The 15,054-nt window shown below is 45.7% G+C and overlaps 1 protein-coding gene across 8 annotated transcripts in view; it reads left to right on the top strand.

Annotated features, from left to right (window-relative positions):
- Positions 1-15,054, top strand: part of HHAT (hedgehog acyltransferase) — a 176,742-nt gene that overhangs the window by 55,274 nt on the left and 106,414 nt on the right. For 7 of the 8 annotated variants that reach the window (XM_087827883.1, XM_087827882.1, XM_087827877.1 and 4 more), the window contains one exon: positions 1,947-2,097. The exons of the other annotated variant lie outside the window; for it this stretch is intronic. In XM_087827883.1, the coding sequence (XP_087684009.1) occupies positions 1,947-2,097 (151 nt within the window). The remainder of the gene's footprint in view (positions 1-1,946; positions 2,098-15,054) is intronic. 8 annotated transcript variants of the gene reach the window in all.

The raw sequence follows: 15,054 nt of genomic DNA, 5'->3' as shown, positions 1-15,054 counted from the left end.
AACATCATACCATTATCATTGATACTTTAGTAGTATCTCAAAAAGATAATAACTCTCATTTTTTCTTCTTTTGTGTTTTAAAAGACTAATTTTTTTGAGAGCAGTTTAAGAGATTCACAGCAAAACTGAGAGGAAGGCACAAAGATCACCCATGCCATCCCTGCGCCCACACCATCCACATCCCTCCTCAGAGATGAAGGGGCACTGACGCATCGTGATAGTTTACATTAGGGCTCCTTCTTGGTATTGTGCATTCTATGGGTTTAGACAAATGTATAACATGTATTCACTCATTTTCTGAACTTCAGAGTCTTATAAAAAGAAAAAAATATGGCAGATTCTAACTATATCCCAACTTGACAGAGCCAACGATTAAGGTGGTAATTCGTAGTTTTTCTTTGAAACAGCTCAAAAAGATCACATTTTTAGTTCATTATAAAAAAGATCACATTTTTGAGTTCATTCTTGAGTGGTGTCTCCAGGTAAATCCAGGTATATGAGGTTGTGGGGATAAAAGAGAGCTTTGGCAGGGGACCTGAGAGTGAGCGAAGAGGTGGGAGGTGGAAATGATTGAAAGTTGGCTCTTCTTACAGGGCAAAGATATAACAGAGCTCTGTGGACCTGCCAGAGAGTTAAGTTTAGAGACCTGTCTCCTAAGTGGGTGTGGTCAGGGGCTTTTCAGCTCAGTGTTTAAACACCAGCTGTTGTTGAGATGATGTCTGTGCCCCTATCTGAAGGGTAATGACATGCTAAAAAAGCCAACCATTTCCTTCCCCCCCCCCCCTTTACATCACAATGAGGGGAGAGGCTGTTTATTTTGAAAACTGGGGACACAAACAAGTGTCAGATAGCAGGAGCTTCTCTTCTTTTCCTATTCTTTGGCCGCATTAAACATGCTAGCATTCGTTGAGATGCAGTAGAAAAAAATAATTTTTATAAATTTTCTCCTTGGATTAGAATCCTGAGATTATATAAAATTAATGCATGATGAAGCCGAAGCTCCTCTGAGGTTTCCCACTGCGAACTTGACTGTTCAATTACAGATACTCCATGTGGCGTGAGGACAATTTCATGGTGCATGCTTACAGAATGGGAGGGATGCCGGCTCGACATCGTGGCATTATAAAGGGTGGCTAGTTGCACCAGTTATTTAAAGCACCAACTGTTCCCTGCCCCCCACCCTCCAACCCCAGTATCCCCTTAGAGCACGATGCTGTCTGTTAATGTCTGACCCATTATAGCGCCCAGGTAACTTAGTGTACAGATAACTTCTTAGACGACGTAAGATAGGCGTGTCTTTCTTTTAGGCAAAGTGGACGTATGGAACCCTGAATTTGCTGGCTACGTTAGGGAGGCAATTATTCGCTTTCTAAAGTGATTCTTTGCTTGCCTGAAGGATTTGCAATAGAATACCTTAATCAGTGGTTAATTTCCAATTCTTTTGGACATAGGTTTTACAGAGCACTTCTATTGGGCCCAGTGAAGCATCAAAATTCAAACAAATATACACCTGATCGCTGCCGGAAAATGTGCTTTTCGGAATTTCCAGGTCATTTGGTCCTGTGTAAAATCCCCCTCCCTTCCCCGCATCACGTCGTTAAGTCTCATATAGCTGCACGTGTAGCAAGTCTTCACGTCTGACGCGTGGGGCCCTCTTCCCCCACTGGTTTTGGTTGGGAAGGGCCGTCGTAGACATAAATAAACTCTACGTGTAGCATGTCTATTCTGTTACACTACTGCAGTTATTTATTCTTAATTTAAATTTATTTTGCAATATAAAAAAGCGCCTGCAACGCCAGTGCGGGAGGCTTTGTAAATGTGGGTGCTGAAGGGGAGGAGAGTGGGTGGGGAAGTGCGAGCAGGTGGCGCGTCGCTGGAATGTCGCGTCTTTGCCAGGAGACGGCTCCACTTGCTGTCGCGTGTCTAACGGGCCCTCTGTCTTCCAGGAGGACTGGCGCTGGCCCAAGTGCTCTTTTTCTACGTGAAGTACCTGGTGCTCTTTGGCATCCCGGCCCTGCTCATGCGCCTGGACGGACTCACGCCGCCCCCCCTGCCTCGCTGTGTCAGCACCATGTTCAGTTTCACCGGCATGTGGAGGTCAGTGGCTTTTTTAAGCCCTCAAGGGTGTCCCGTGGAGGAGCCATGGCTTGGTCAGCTTCAGAGGGCCTGGGCCACCGTCCTATCTCTGTCCCTCACTCAAGCTGCCATCGGCACTTCAGTTTTTTCATCTGACAGGACGACAGTCGATACTTTCTGCCTCTCGGGTGTTGCCAGGCTGTGATGATATTCGAGATGGGGAAGGATGTCACCAAGACTGTGCAGACGCATAAAGGGTTATGTCCAAAGTGCTTTCTTACTAACTTGGGACATGCTGTTAGACAGTGATTATTTTATTGCTGTCTTTTCTTGAGAATGGCGTCTGTATATGTGGGACTGTCAAAGGAGAGGATAGACTTAGGATAATAGTGTGGGCCAGTGTCAGCATTCACTAGCTCTAAGACCTGGGGCAATTCACTAAGTCTCTCAGTTTCCGTTTCTTATCTCTTAAATGATAATAATGAAATGCCCGTCTCCCAGAGTTGTTGCGAAGATTAAATAAGCTAATGCATTTAAAGCATCTGGCACATAGTAGGTGTTAACCAATGTTAGCTTTTACCTTTATGTTAATCCTGTACTTGGTGCACATGAGCAGATAGATGCTTATTCTAAGTTTCCTTACTCATCTTGATTTTGCTCCACAACTCCAGGTTGGCCTGGACTCTTTGTTCCAAAAGGTCCCCCACCCCTGCTGTTTCTGATTTTTGCCCTCCAGGTGGGCTTGCTTGGCCACTTGTTTTTCTTTTCCCTTCCAGTATGTAACTAGCAACAGGCTTGCTTTTGTAATTGCAAACCTAATATAAGAATCTCAGGGTAGGGATTGCACATCCACGGGAGTGAGTGCCCACTTCAGTTTTGCTCTCTAGGCGCCTCCATTCGCCTCACCCTAGTCTTGGCCCTGCTCAGAACTGCCCCTGTGGCTCATTCATGTGGCTCATTCAGTCCTATGGTTCATTCCAAAGGGAAGAGCTCAGTGACTATTCCCATATCTAATGTTGCTATTAAAAAAGGGGTGGATAGTACACAATACCCTGGTTTCCCATAGTAACCTATTATAGATGCTGAATTTATCCAAGCCTCTGAAAAAACATTTTGTTTTTGGTCCAGTTTGCTTTTTGGGATCAGAAATGTCATCTGGCTATTGCAAGGAATGCCAAGTAATTGCTTTGATTTGTCCTTAATTACTTTATCGGATATCATAGGTTGCCCAGTGTTAATGGCAAGGTTAGCAAAGGGGCTCTCTCTAGCCGGGGGCAGGGAAAGCTCTGTTAACTTTTGACCTCCTCATAAAAGTAATTTACTGAATAAGTGGGTCAGGACTCAGCATGATTTGGGGGACATGTCACAAGTGCCTGGTATGCGCCCAGCCCCTTCCTCTGCCTCCTTGGTGTGAGTGCTTGCACTAATGCCTTTCTCCGGAAGCACAGTCTTCTAATGGGCTCCCCCAGTGTTAGTTGGCATCATAAGAAACCATGGCTTCCGGGCAGGCATGCTGGCTCCAGGCCCCTGACTCCTGGTCCATAAATACCAATGCACTGATTGGCACAAGAGGCAGTTTAGACAGTTGACTGTATTTCATGTTAAGATTGGTTATCTTTTTGTCCAACCTTCAGTTTTATACAAACCACAGAGGTGAGAGAGCATGTCATTTTAAAAAATATATATATTTTTATTGATTTCAGAGAGAGAGAGAGATAGAGATAGAAACATCAGTGATGAGAGAATCATTGATCGGCTGCCTCCTGCACGCCTCCTGCAGAGATCGAGCCCACAACCCAGGCATGTGCCCCGACCGGGAATCAAACCTTGATCTCCTGGATCATAGCTCAACCGATGAGTGACACTGGCTGGGCAAGACCTTTGTCATTCTTAATTAGCACTAGACTCAAATAGTGTAGACCTCAGGTTGTTGAAACACTCTCTCCTCCCTCTCAGTTACATGTGGGCAAGGAAGCAATGATGAAAAGCTACTCTGAGGGGGAGGTTCCAGGGTGACCCTGGGAGTGATTTGGTTCTAAAGGGGGAGGCCCACAAGGACATATATGATGAAGTAACACGCATGGTCTTTCCAGGGAGGGACCTAGACTTTGGGCCTGGCTTCCTTTACCATTCATGGCTGCAGACACCCCTTCACATTTGTGTGAGGTTTTTGAAGGGCTTTCTGGTCTACCAATTATACTTAGAAACACCTAGGTCTTCATTGTTTGTACACAGTGGCCATTCCACACTAAGGAGCTGGATTAAGGAAGGGATTTTAAGTCTCTCTGAGCTGTAGTGCACATTTTAAGGCTCAGAAGAAGTGGTTCTTTAATTGATAAAAGAATAAAACTTATAGTTTATCTTTTGTGCTGTTTGCAAATGCTCCTTGACCCGTAGGAGGGGGTGTGCCACGTTCACATTCAGGGGCCGGTAGCACCACCCTACACTGCCCCTGGCCGCCTTTCTCTGACTTTCCTCGGTGAGAATGCAGGTCAAGGGAAATGAAGTTTTGAGCTTTTAGTTTCTCTTTACACCTCACTCCAGTGATATTTCTGGGGCATCTGTTGAGGCCTCGCTGCAGACAGAGAATTGCTCCCGTTTCCTGGATTCAGGTCTAGAAGAATGGAGTCGGGGCAAATGTGAAAGCTGGGAATGCTAATCTTTTTGCTGGGCCTGGGCAGCCGCTCCTGCGGTGACACAAAGGGCAGGGAGGATGGGGAGGTGGAGGGAAGAGATTTAAAAACAATCTCCGGAGATTGTTTAATGGTTACTCGAACTTCTAGAAAATCCACATTGAGTGGGGTTTAGAAGTGATGATGGGAGATGAATATTTAGCATCCTGTTTTAAAGGAGCCTTACCCACCCGGACAGGGTGCTGGCTGACTGTGCTGTCTGTCAGTCCACTTAGCCATGAGAGAGGACTTGAGGCCAGCAGCCTGCCGTGTCAGGGGAATCGGAGCTCTACATGCTAGAACAGGTGAACCTGGCCATCAGCAGAGAGATAATGTTGCCTGACATGGTAATTCACGTTGATCACGAAACATTGCTGTTCACCCAGATGGCCCCAAACCGGAAAGTTAGGATCTCTGATGGGCTTGTTTACTTTTTTCTCTAGCTCTTCTCTTTCGTATAATTCCTGCTCAGATATTTGCAGGCATAACAAAACCCTAAAGACTGTGTCTATTCCCACTTGCATGATTTTTCTGTGGCCTTATGGACCTGAGAAATTGAAAATTTTCTGCTTAATTTTTAGGTTTTGTGTTTTAATTTCAGTAGGCTGAGATCTATAATGAGTATCTTTTGCCAGGAGTCATTAAAGATGATGTAGCGTGTCCAAGGTTCCAAATTAGAAATCTGATCATGTTCCCCTGATTTGATTTCGAGCTAGGGAAGCAAAGTGTGCAAAGTGATAGAATTTCCCCCCGTGGCTAGTGAATTATGGGTCCATTTCGGTGATCTCAGGGACCTCGCACAGCCTGTCCTCCACATTTCTTGAATTATGATGCTATCAGGTCTTCATGGGCAAACTCATGCATCACTGCTTATCCCAGAGGTATCTGAGCACTGTTGGTGGCTGCTGGACCTTAAGATATGGGAACATGTTTGGGTTGGGGGTGGGAGGAGCCTGAGCCCCTTCTTTCGATTGCATGAACTATTAGGTCACAGAATTTAAGTCCCTAGGTAGAGAGTTGGTCCAGGCCCACGGTAGACGATGAAAACCTGCTGGCTCTGCGTGAGTCCTGCCTTTGAATCACGTCTTACCTAAGGCTGCAGGGCAGGATAGCAGGACAGAGCTGCTGAAATATATGCCAAGCCTACCAGCATTGCTGGGTGGAAATGGATAGCATGAACATAAAGGAAGAGATGGAAAAGGTGCTGTTAGTAAGAGCTCAGTTTTTTGGGAGGCAGCCTGGTAACTAAGAGTTTGCTGCTTACTAGCTATGTGAGTCGGGCAAATAATTAAAATGCTCTGGGCCAATCTTTTCATCTCTAAAATGGAGATAATAACACTTGCCTCATGGGGTGATGGGAGGGCTGATTGAGCCTGGCGGATAGTAGGTCCTCAGGAAGTGATAGCTTCTTATGTTTTGCTCTTGAAAGTCTAACAAAGCCAGAGGTGACAGAGGTCAGGCTGCGGGCGGGCAGGGGAGAGGCAGTGGGCAGTGATGGGAGTGGCTGAGTAAAGGCTGTGGTCCAGCCCTGAGCCTCTGGTGGGGACGATGGTGGAGAGGTCGCAGGCTCTGCCCTCAGAGGAGAGAGCTTGACCAAGTTACTTTTGCTCCAGTTTCCTTACCTGTTGAATGAAAGGCAGACTCTTGTCATGAGATGTCTTTGTTCCCTTTCAATTCTATCGCTGTATGAGGCCCAGGCACGTCGGATGGGGATGGCCAGTGTCCTGGTGCTAAAGTGCTCCCCCCACCAACCCATGTGATTGGGCAAGTTATTTAATCTCTTTATGCCTCAGTTTTCTGAGGTATTAAAATAGGGCTAATCAAGCCCTGGTCTGGTAGCTTAGTTGGCTAGAGCGTAGTCCCGATAAGCCAAGGTTGCAGGTTCCATCTCTCGTCAGGGCACATATGAGAATCAACCAATGAATGCATAAATAACTGGAACAATAAATCAATGTTTCTCTCCCTCTCTCTCTCTCTCTCTCTTATAAATAAAAAAATAAAAAAATAGGGATCATCATAGTATTTGTCTCTCAGGGTTGTTGCGAGGGTTAAGTGAGGCCATCTCCTAAGGCAGTGTATACAGAGCAGACATACTGTAGACACCAAAGTGTTAGCTATAAATCACAATTACAGATATGAAAGTACACTTTACACTTGTTTGTTTTTCAATTCCCCAGAAAAGAAAGGCCTGATAGGGAGGGTGGTTGAAGGGGTGGAAGGTGGTTGGGGTGGTGCTAATATGTGGAAGGCATGGATTTCAAAATGGGAATGGGGGGGGTCCCTGTAAGCTGTCCCAGTGTGGCCTCTCCTCACGCCTGCGGAGTTCTTTCCGCCAATAGTTTGTAGCTGCTGGATATTTGCATTACCTCACAACCCTTCTCTCTTATGAACCCCTCTCAGTGGACTCAGAAATCATAGTTCTCCTTCTCACATTCATATTTAAAAAGCCCCTTACCTTTTCCTCCAAACACAGACTAGCGTTTATCAAAGCGGGCAGGGACTAGCAGGTCGAGGCATATTTTATGAGCCATCATCATGTTTGGCTTCCTGGATTTATTTTTACTTCAAAGACAGTTACTCTGGCCTCTTCCCCATTTTCTCTCTGTGTGGAAGATGTTTTCAGCTCACGTATCACCGAGTGAACTCTCGGAATGGAGGCTTTCAGAGTGAGGAGTCTGATGGAGGAAACACTAGGGCCTCTTCAAGTGGAGGGCCCACATCTGGAGGCTGACTGCCTGGGTCCGAATCCTGGCCCCACGGATTATTATCGGGTGATCTCTCTGTACCCAGTTCCTTTTTCTGGAAAAGGGAGATTTTATATAAATACCTCTTGCAACCAACACTCTGTACTTTTCATGGCAATAGTCACACTGCACAAGAATCGCTTCTTTCCATACTCACACCCCATCAGACTAGAAGTTCTTTGAGGGCAATGATCAGATATTCTTATTTAGTGCTGTGTCCCCTGCACCTTCCTTGGTGCCCAGCATTTAGTGTGCACTCAGGGTATCTTTGCCGAATGAATGGATGGTCACTCTTCTCTGAAATTGTGATCGCCAGGTCTCAACGGCACAGTCTTCAAGTATTTTGATCTGGCAGCCGAGCGGTGCCACACACAGGTGTGCCCACCATCGATACCCACTTCTTTATCTCCCCAGTTTTCTCATTAAGTGTTATTACGTGGCGTGCCAAAATATTGTGTCTGCTAGCAGTTTTCTTGAGAATGAATCTGCCTTGGAAGGAATGAGGAATGCACGCCTTTCTTAATTACTATCATTATTTTATCAGACATTGTGCCACGTCTTTGATACCAGATGAGGGAGAAAGTTGCAAACATAAAGGAAGAAGAGAGATCTAATTCAGACTTTGATGCGAGAGAGGAGTTTGACAGCTTTGTGTCTTTAGGGATGGGATTTTCCTGAAAGATGACATCCCAGTCCCTCACCATGGAAGCTGAGCCTGGACGCAGGGCTGAGAGAGAGGGACCCCTAAGATGTTCCCGCAGCCATAGTAGTAAGAGTGATACAGCGATACCAGTAACAGCAGCTCTGGCAGCCGCAGTCGCAAACGCTTAGAGCTTCCCTCATGACAGGCTTCATGGTACTTTGTTCGTTCGTGGATTTTAATACTTAGATGCGAGAATGCAGTCGTGTCTAGCTCACTGAGCTTCTGTAGGCCAGGGACTACTATACCCATACTTATTTTCTATTTGGTGTTTTGCTTTAAAAGAACACATGCCTGTTTTTAGTAAGAGCCTTGCTATCCTAAGTGTGGTCTGAGGAACAGCAACATCAGCCTGTCCTGGGAGTGTGGGAGAAATGCAGGAGCCTGGGTCCCACCGAGACCTATTGAGTCAGAATCCGCTCGATCACAAACTCTGCTGCACATGAAAATCCGAGAGGCATTGGACTGGGCTAGATGATCCTCAGGACTTCTTCCTAACATGCCCAAATCAACTTAAAGATACCAACTGAAAGACAGATTGGCGCCCTGCAGGGCATGGCTCAGAGGTTGAGCATCGATCTATGATCCAGGAGATCTTGGTTTGATTCCCGGTCAGGGCACACGTCCAGGTTGTGGGCTCGATCCCCAGCAGGGGGTGTGCAGGAGGCAGCCGATCACTGACTCTCTCATCACTCATGTCTCTATCTCTCTCTCTCTGTCTCCCTTCCTCTCTCTGAAATCAATAAAGATATATTTTTTAAAAAAAGATGTGATACATATATACAGTGGAATACTAGTCAGCCATAAAAAGGTGAAATATTGCCATTTGCAACAATATGGATGGACCTTGAGGCAACCTATGCTAAGCGAAATAAGTCAGATGGAAAAGTACAGGAACTGTATGATTTCACTCCTAAGTGGGGTATTTGAAAAAGTAAAAAAATGAACAAAGAAAAGAACAAGAAACTCATAGATACAAACAAAAGCTTGGTGGTTACCAAGGGAAAGTGGGAGCAGGAGAACCGGTAAAGGGGGCCAGATGCATGGTGATGGATGAAACTAGACTTTAGGTGGTGATCACGCAATAGAGCATACAGATAGCAGATTGTAAGATTGTGCACATGAAACTTAGATAATGTTCTTACCGAATGTTACCTCAATTAAAAAAGAAGGAACTTTCCAGCACACTAAGCCACTCCCACTTTGCAAGTGGAACACAGCTCCTGGAACTTGCCTGCTTTGTGCGCAGCTTCTACAGGAGAGCCGAACCCAGGGCCACGGACCCAGTGCTGCCGGTGCCTATCTGACCACGTGCTCCAGCTTGAAACTGGGCTAACTGAAGCTTCAGTTTCTATAAAGCACTTGCTGTTCTGAATTATTAGTCTTGCACATTTAAATTATTTTAAATATAGGGTGCCAGTAATTAAATAGAAAAAAAACTTAGTTGTTTTTCTGAATAAAAGGCACGCATATTTTCTTACTAAGTTTTTTTTGAGTTTCCTTTTTTATAACCCTGATCACAGCCCTTGAAAACCACATGTCATTCACCTTGACTGGACAGGGGAATGTGACTGTGCAGATCGCCCGCTTGGAGATGTTTGTATATGAAGCTGAGAGTAGAAATAATTCACATCACGTTGCCGCACTGCTCTAATGAACAGGGAAAAAACCTTCAGGTAGCTCATTATTAAAGGCACGCACTGCAGAGCTTCCTTGTATATACAATTTGAGCGTGAACTTATTAGCATTTCAGGTTGATACCGCTTTTAGATTTAATTAGATTTCAGGCTCCAATCAATTTATTAAATGAATTTCTCACTGCATAAAAGGTGTAATATGCCCATGACAGTCGCTTTTCATCACTCTCTTCTCATTTCCTCACGCGCCCAAGCAGATCTCCGCTTCTGTCTTGGATTCAAAGCCAGAGGTGATTTTGCAAAGACACTGCGCTGTATAAACGTAGCCTGTTTTGTGCTTAGAGACACTAGGGCCATGGGGAGGGTTATTTTTTATCCACATTGTCTGACACGAATACGTCTCTTGTAGATTTGCCACCAGTAAAGTTAACTGATGCGCAGTAATAACACCATCTTCTGTTTCGATGGCCCTTTGTCACTGTGTCTTCCTTCTGTTATTTTGTCATGAAGTCCACAAACCTCTGTTTCGACTATGATGAGAGCATTGGGACTATTCAAACGGTGGGAAATTAAATGTAATGAATCAAGCCATATTAGAGATTCTCGGGATGAGCTGGAGAGCTAGACCTTAGGTGCAGGAACTTACTGATGTTCCACGTTTGTTTAGAGGAATGCTCCTCTGAGCCACAGGGGGACCCCAACGCTGAGTTACTGTTTCCTGCATGAACTGAAGTCAGCTGTGGGCCACTGGGCCATGATCGCCTCATCTGTGAAGCGGGGCTCCTGTGTTTGTGGGGTCAGGGGAAGTGGTGTGAAAATAGGTCGCTTTCTGATTATGTTCAATAACCAGGATCCAGATAGACAATGTCTATAACACAAAGTGGAAGAATGGTATTATCTGATGCATTTTTAACTTCTAAGTGAACTAGGACCTCAGATGAAAGTCAGCTGTGGCCAGCTCACTGAAGGAAGTTTAATTTTTACTCTATGTACTTTATGTCTCTAAATGCATTGCATTCCGAAAGTTCAGTTGGAAAGGGGATTAGAGACACAGAAAGCAAAGCAGAATACTGTAAGTATAATCCATTTCTATAATATAAGTCTATTTCAATAATATAGGGATAAACCTTTTTTTTTTTTTTTTTGCCACAGAGCAAAAGCTGTGTTCAGAATGCTATGAATTCACAATTCAGGGAGAAAATTTTAGTTAAGCAGCAAAGCCCAGAGACAAAATGTCATTGTGGCTGATTTGCAGGCTCATCTCCAAGGACAGGGCTAAGTTTTTACTTTTTATTTTTGTAAGACTCAGCATGGGCTAGGTTATGTAAGAGGTCTGTGAATTAAAAGAAAACACCTTCTGATTTCCCACCTGTGCTTTGTTCCTATAAGGAATGATAAACCCTGTTATTAACCCCAGGCCTGACTTCTTACAAAGGAGTGAATGGAAAGGTGCTAACCTGCCATGGAATTATAGTCCCAGGGTCTTCTTTAATCTGGAACATCCCCAGAGTCTTCCTTCATGATGTTGAAAAGTACAATTCTCCCTGATTTAATAGAACAGTCCCCGTTCTGACTTTGCATGATGTTTCCTCAGGATTAGATTCAGGTTATGCATTCTGAGCAGGGATGCTGCATAAGACCTGTGTCCTTTTTAGGATATCACCTCTGGAGACACAAATGTGTCCACCTGTTCTCATTGGTGATGTTAATTTTCATCAACCTGAAGACTAGACCGAACACCCTTCCGTATAGTCTCATTTATCCATTGCATAGTTACTTTTTTTTTTTTGGCTTTGCAACTGATCAGCTATCTGTGGGAGACACTTTAAGACCATACAAATATCCTGTTCTTTGTCAAAATTTCCCCCTAGAACAGGATGAATGATCCTCGCCTGAGCCAGTCTTTACTCTGAAGGTTGCAAAATGATGAATTTACCACTTTTTACGTACCAGCTGGCATTCTACTGTAAAAAAGAGCTTCTCCCTCCATTTGTCTATTTATTATCTATATGGGCGTAACAATTTCTGTTTTCCAGCAGCTCATAACTCATTACTGTACCTAATACTTTAGGGCTCAGAGTGTCCCGTCTTAGCCAGTGGGAGCCCCATCAGCCTGAGTTGGACATGCTGAGATTCATTTGGGAAGGATACCTCGTCTGCGGCAACCCTGCCCTGCCAGCCACCCTCCTGCGGTCCCTGACGTGTCTGTAAATAAGTTCAGGGTCATGGCTGGCCAAGTGCAGAGTACCAGCAAGATGAGCTTCTGGGGCATCTCTGCTCCTAAGTAAGCCTGCACCAGTATCTGGAACATCCCCAGAGTCTTTCTTCATGATGTTGAAAAGTACAATTCTCCCTGATTTAAAAGAACAGTCCCCGTTCTGACTTTGCATGATGTTTCCTCAGGATTAGATTCAGGTTATGCATTAGATTCAGGTGAACCCCAGTATCTTGCCTCGTGTCAAGTGGCGAGCAGAACACTGGAGGGAAGAGGGAGCATGAGAATGTGGGTGGGGAAGGAGCCCCCTACCGTACGGGAGTGGGCCCAGGACCTAGGTGGGAGGGAGAATGAAGGACGCTCCTGTGTGGGTGACTTTTTAGCAAAGAACCCTTTCCTCTAGGACATGTAGCACAGTCCAAGTCCCAGAATCTGGCCACCCTGAGGCAGGTCTTTCTGTGGGCTCGCGTCAGGCTCCATAGACTGTTCTTCAGCCTGCTCTGGTCAGGGCTATGGCCTCATTCTTGACTTCACAGATGCTTAAGAACAGGGCCCATCCTGTCCTGTCCCCCCTTGGTGCTCCAAGCAGAACCGACGTGTTGACCTTTTCGATCAGCAGCCCTTCATGTTCTGGGGCCCCTTGGACCACAGGATCCCAGACCTCATGCCCTAAATTGTCTTGTGGCCATCTGATAAACCACAGTATTGGGCCTCGGTTTCCTTTCATGCTCAGAAAGGAAGTAGAATTAGAATCTTTAAGACCCTCTTCAGCTTTAAAATTCTCTGATTCTGAAAACTGAGGTAGGAATTTTATGCGATTGGATTAGGAGTCTCACATATTCCTCCCACCCATCAGCCCTACGAATTCTGTTCTTGTGAAACGGGCACTTTGCATAGGTTATCTTTTAAAATAATTTCTTATCCTTCCAAATTATCCCTAATGATAGAAGTATAATCAGGATGTTAATTAATACATTTGTTATCTGTATCATAGAGACACGTAGACACAGAGTATTCTCACAGTAAGGGAAACGGATATCTGTAACAGCCTGTTAAAGGGCATGTTTCTGAATCTTCCTAAGACTACACTAAGCGCTTACCCATAGTGAAGCCACTCCAATCAGCTGCTCATTTCTTCGTCACTCATTTTGAAGGATTGTTCTGGAGATGCTGAAAGTGCTGTTCACATTATTAATAATTAGAGCTTTTATCTGGAGACTGGGTGCTTGTCTAAGTACTCCGACTGTCTTCTGCCCTATGTCCTTGGCTGCTGGACAAGGGTGGGACTGACCGGGCGTGTGCCCGTGTGAGTGGACTGTCAGGGCCCACACACAGACCTTCAGTGTAGGGAAAGGACAGTGTTTCCTCTATACCAAGCCGACTTCCGAGGTGGTTAATTACAGGGGATTTGCCACCAGCATTCACAGTTCATACCTCCCAGTACCTTTCCTGTAGTTTGCATTCCTCGAGAGTTAGGGGCTCCTGCAAACTCAAGAGTCAAGAGCATTCAGCGCTGTCATCTGAGGGCAAGCCTCTTGGTTCGCCTCTTGTTGGCCTCAGTGATAGGCAGGCAAGTGTCCCTGCCCCGTCGTTGAATCCCACCCAGGTTGCTAGCCTAAGGGAAAGCTTGATTTGCTGATTATACTGTGGCTTTGAAAGCCCCTTCAGCTTTCTTCCACAAGGAGGGGCAAATCTGCCCGTGAAGAATCCGAAAAGGAGAGAGAATGCAGCTCCCAGGCCCTCTCAGCCTAAAGCCATGTAATGATTTTAAATAGTTTCCATTGGATAGTCTTTATTCCTACGATGATGTGATTGTTCAGGTGACTCCTAAGAAGCCCGGATCTTGGTGCAGAGGGTGGGAGAAGACACAAGAGAATGGGGGGCTGCCAGGCCAGGCACCTGCGTGGCTGGGGAATAGCTCGAGAGCCAGCTCAGGTGGCAAGACAGCAGGTCTGTGGGCAGAGGGAGGGGTTCGGGATCAAGGGGGAGAACAAAGCGCGTTACAGGACTGTGAGGATGTGGCAAGGAGGCTATGCCCAGAATTGGACACGACTTCAAAAAAACGAAAAGCAACCGGGAGGGGTTTTAGCAATGGAGGATTAACAGTGTGTCCTCTGGAGACACACAAGAGAACATCCTGTAGAGATTTCAAGGGAATGGCCCTGAGGGGTGTCCAGTTGAAAGACAGGGACCAGGTAGGTTCCAAGGGAGGTTAATCGAAGTCACCGCAGGGCACCATCCTCTCACACGCTCGTTTTGACAACCACAAAGGACAGGCGTCTTCTGTGATGGGACACGAGGGCTGTATAGTGAGTGGATAGTGATCAGCTTGGAAGAGAGGCCCAGAGCCTCTGAGAACTCGATGGATCAGCATAGTCGTTCATGTTCCAGCGGGGACCCCTGTAAATGTCACCCACTCTTCCCCAGCTTACCTGTACCACAAATTCCCTCATCTCTTTCAAGCCTTGACTCAGCGTCACCTTCAAAATGGGACTTATCCTGACTATTCTGTTTAAAATTGCAACGCCCCACCCCAGCCAACCCCCTTACTCTGCTCCACTTTTTCTGAGTGTGTGTGTGTGTGTGTGCTCACCACCCCCTCACGCACTGTGTGCTCTGCTTACCTGGAATGCAACGCTTCTCTCTCCTGCTGTTGGCGCGGAAGCTCCATGTTCGTCTGTTTTGCTCACTGATGTGTTCCAAGAGCCAGCGCAATGCCTGGCACCTAGTAGGTGTTCAGTTACTCTTGGTTCAGCGCATGAATAAAATGAGGTGAGAGGCAAAATTCTCACACACAGCAAAGAAGCCAAAATGGGGAGGAATCCCATGCTCAAGTTTGGTGTGAGAGAAAAAGGAATTTTCCATACGGAAAGGTGGGCAGCAGAAGCTGTGTCTTCCTGAGAGGTTTATAAGTCCTGCCAATCAAAAAATCCCAGGTAATGGGCTTTCTATCAGTACTTGTTCATTCAAGATTCAACCTCTTTGATAAGAAAATCATTATTCTGATATA

The sequence above is a fragment of the Miniopterus natalensis genome, chromosome 19 (assembly GCF_054644295.1).
Source record: "Miniopterus natalensis isolate mMinNat1 chromosome 19, mMinNat1.hap1, whole genome shotgun sequence".
In the NCBI taxonomy this organism is placed as follows: domain Eukaryota; kingdom Metazoa; phylum Chordata; class Mammalia; order Chiroptera; family Miniopteridae; genus Miniopterus; species Miniopterus natalensis.
This window is presented reverse-complemented; position numbering and strand designations above follow the sequence as displayed.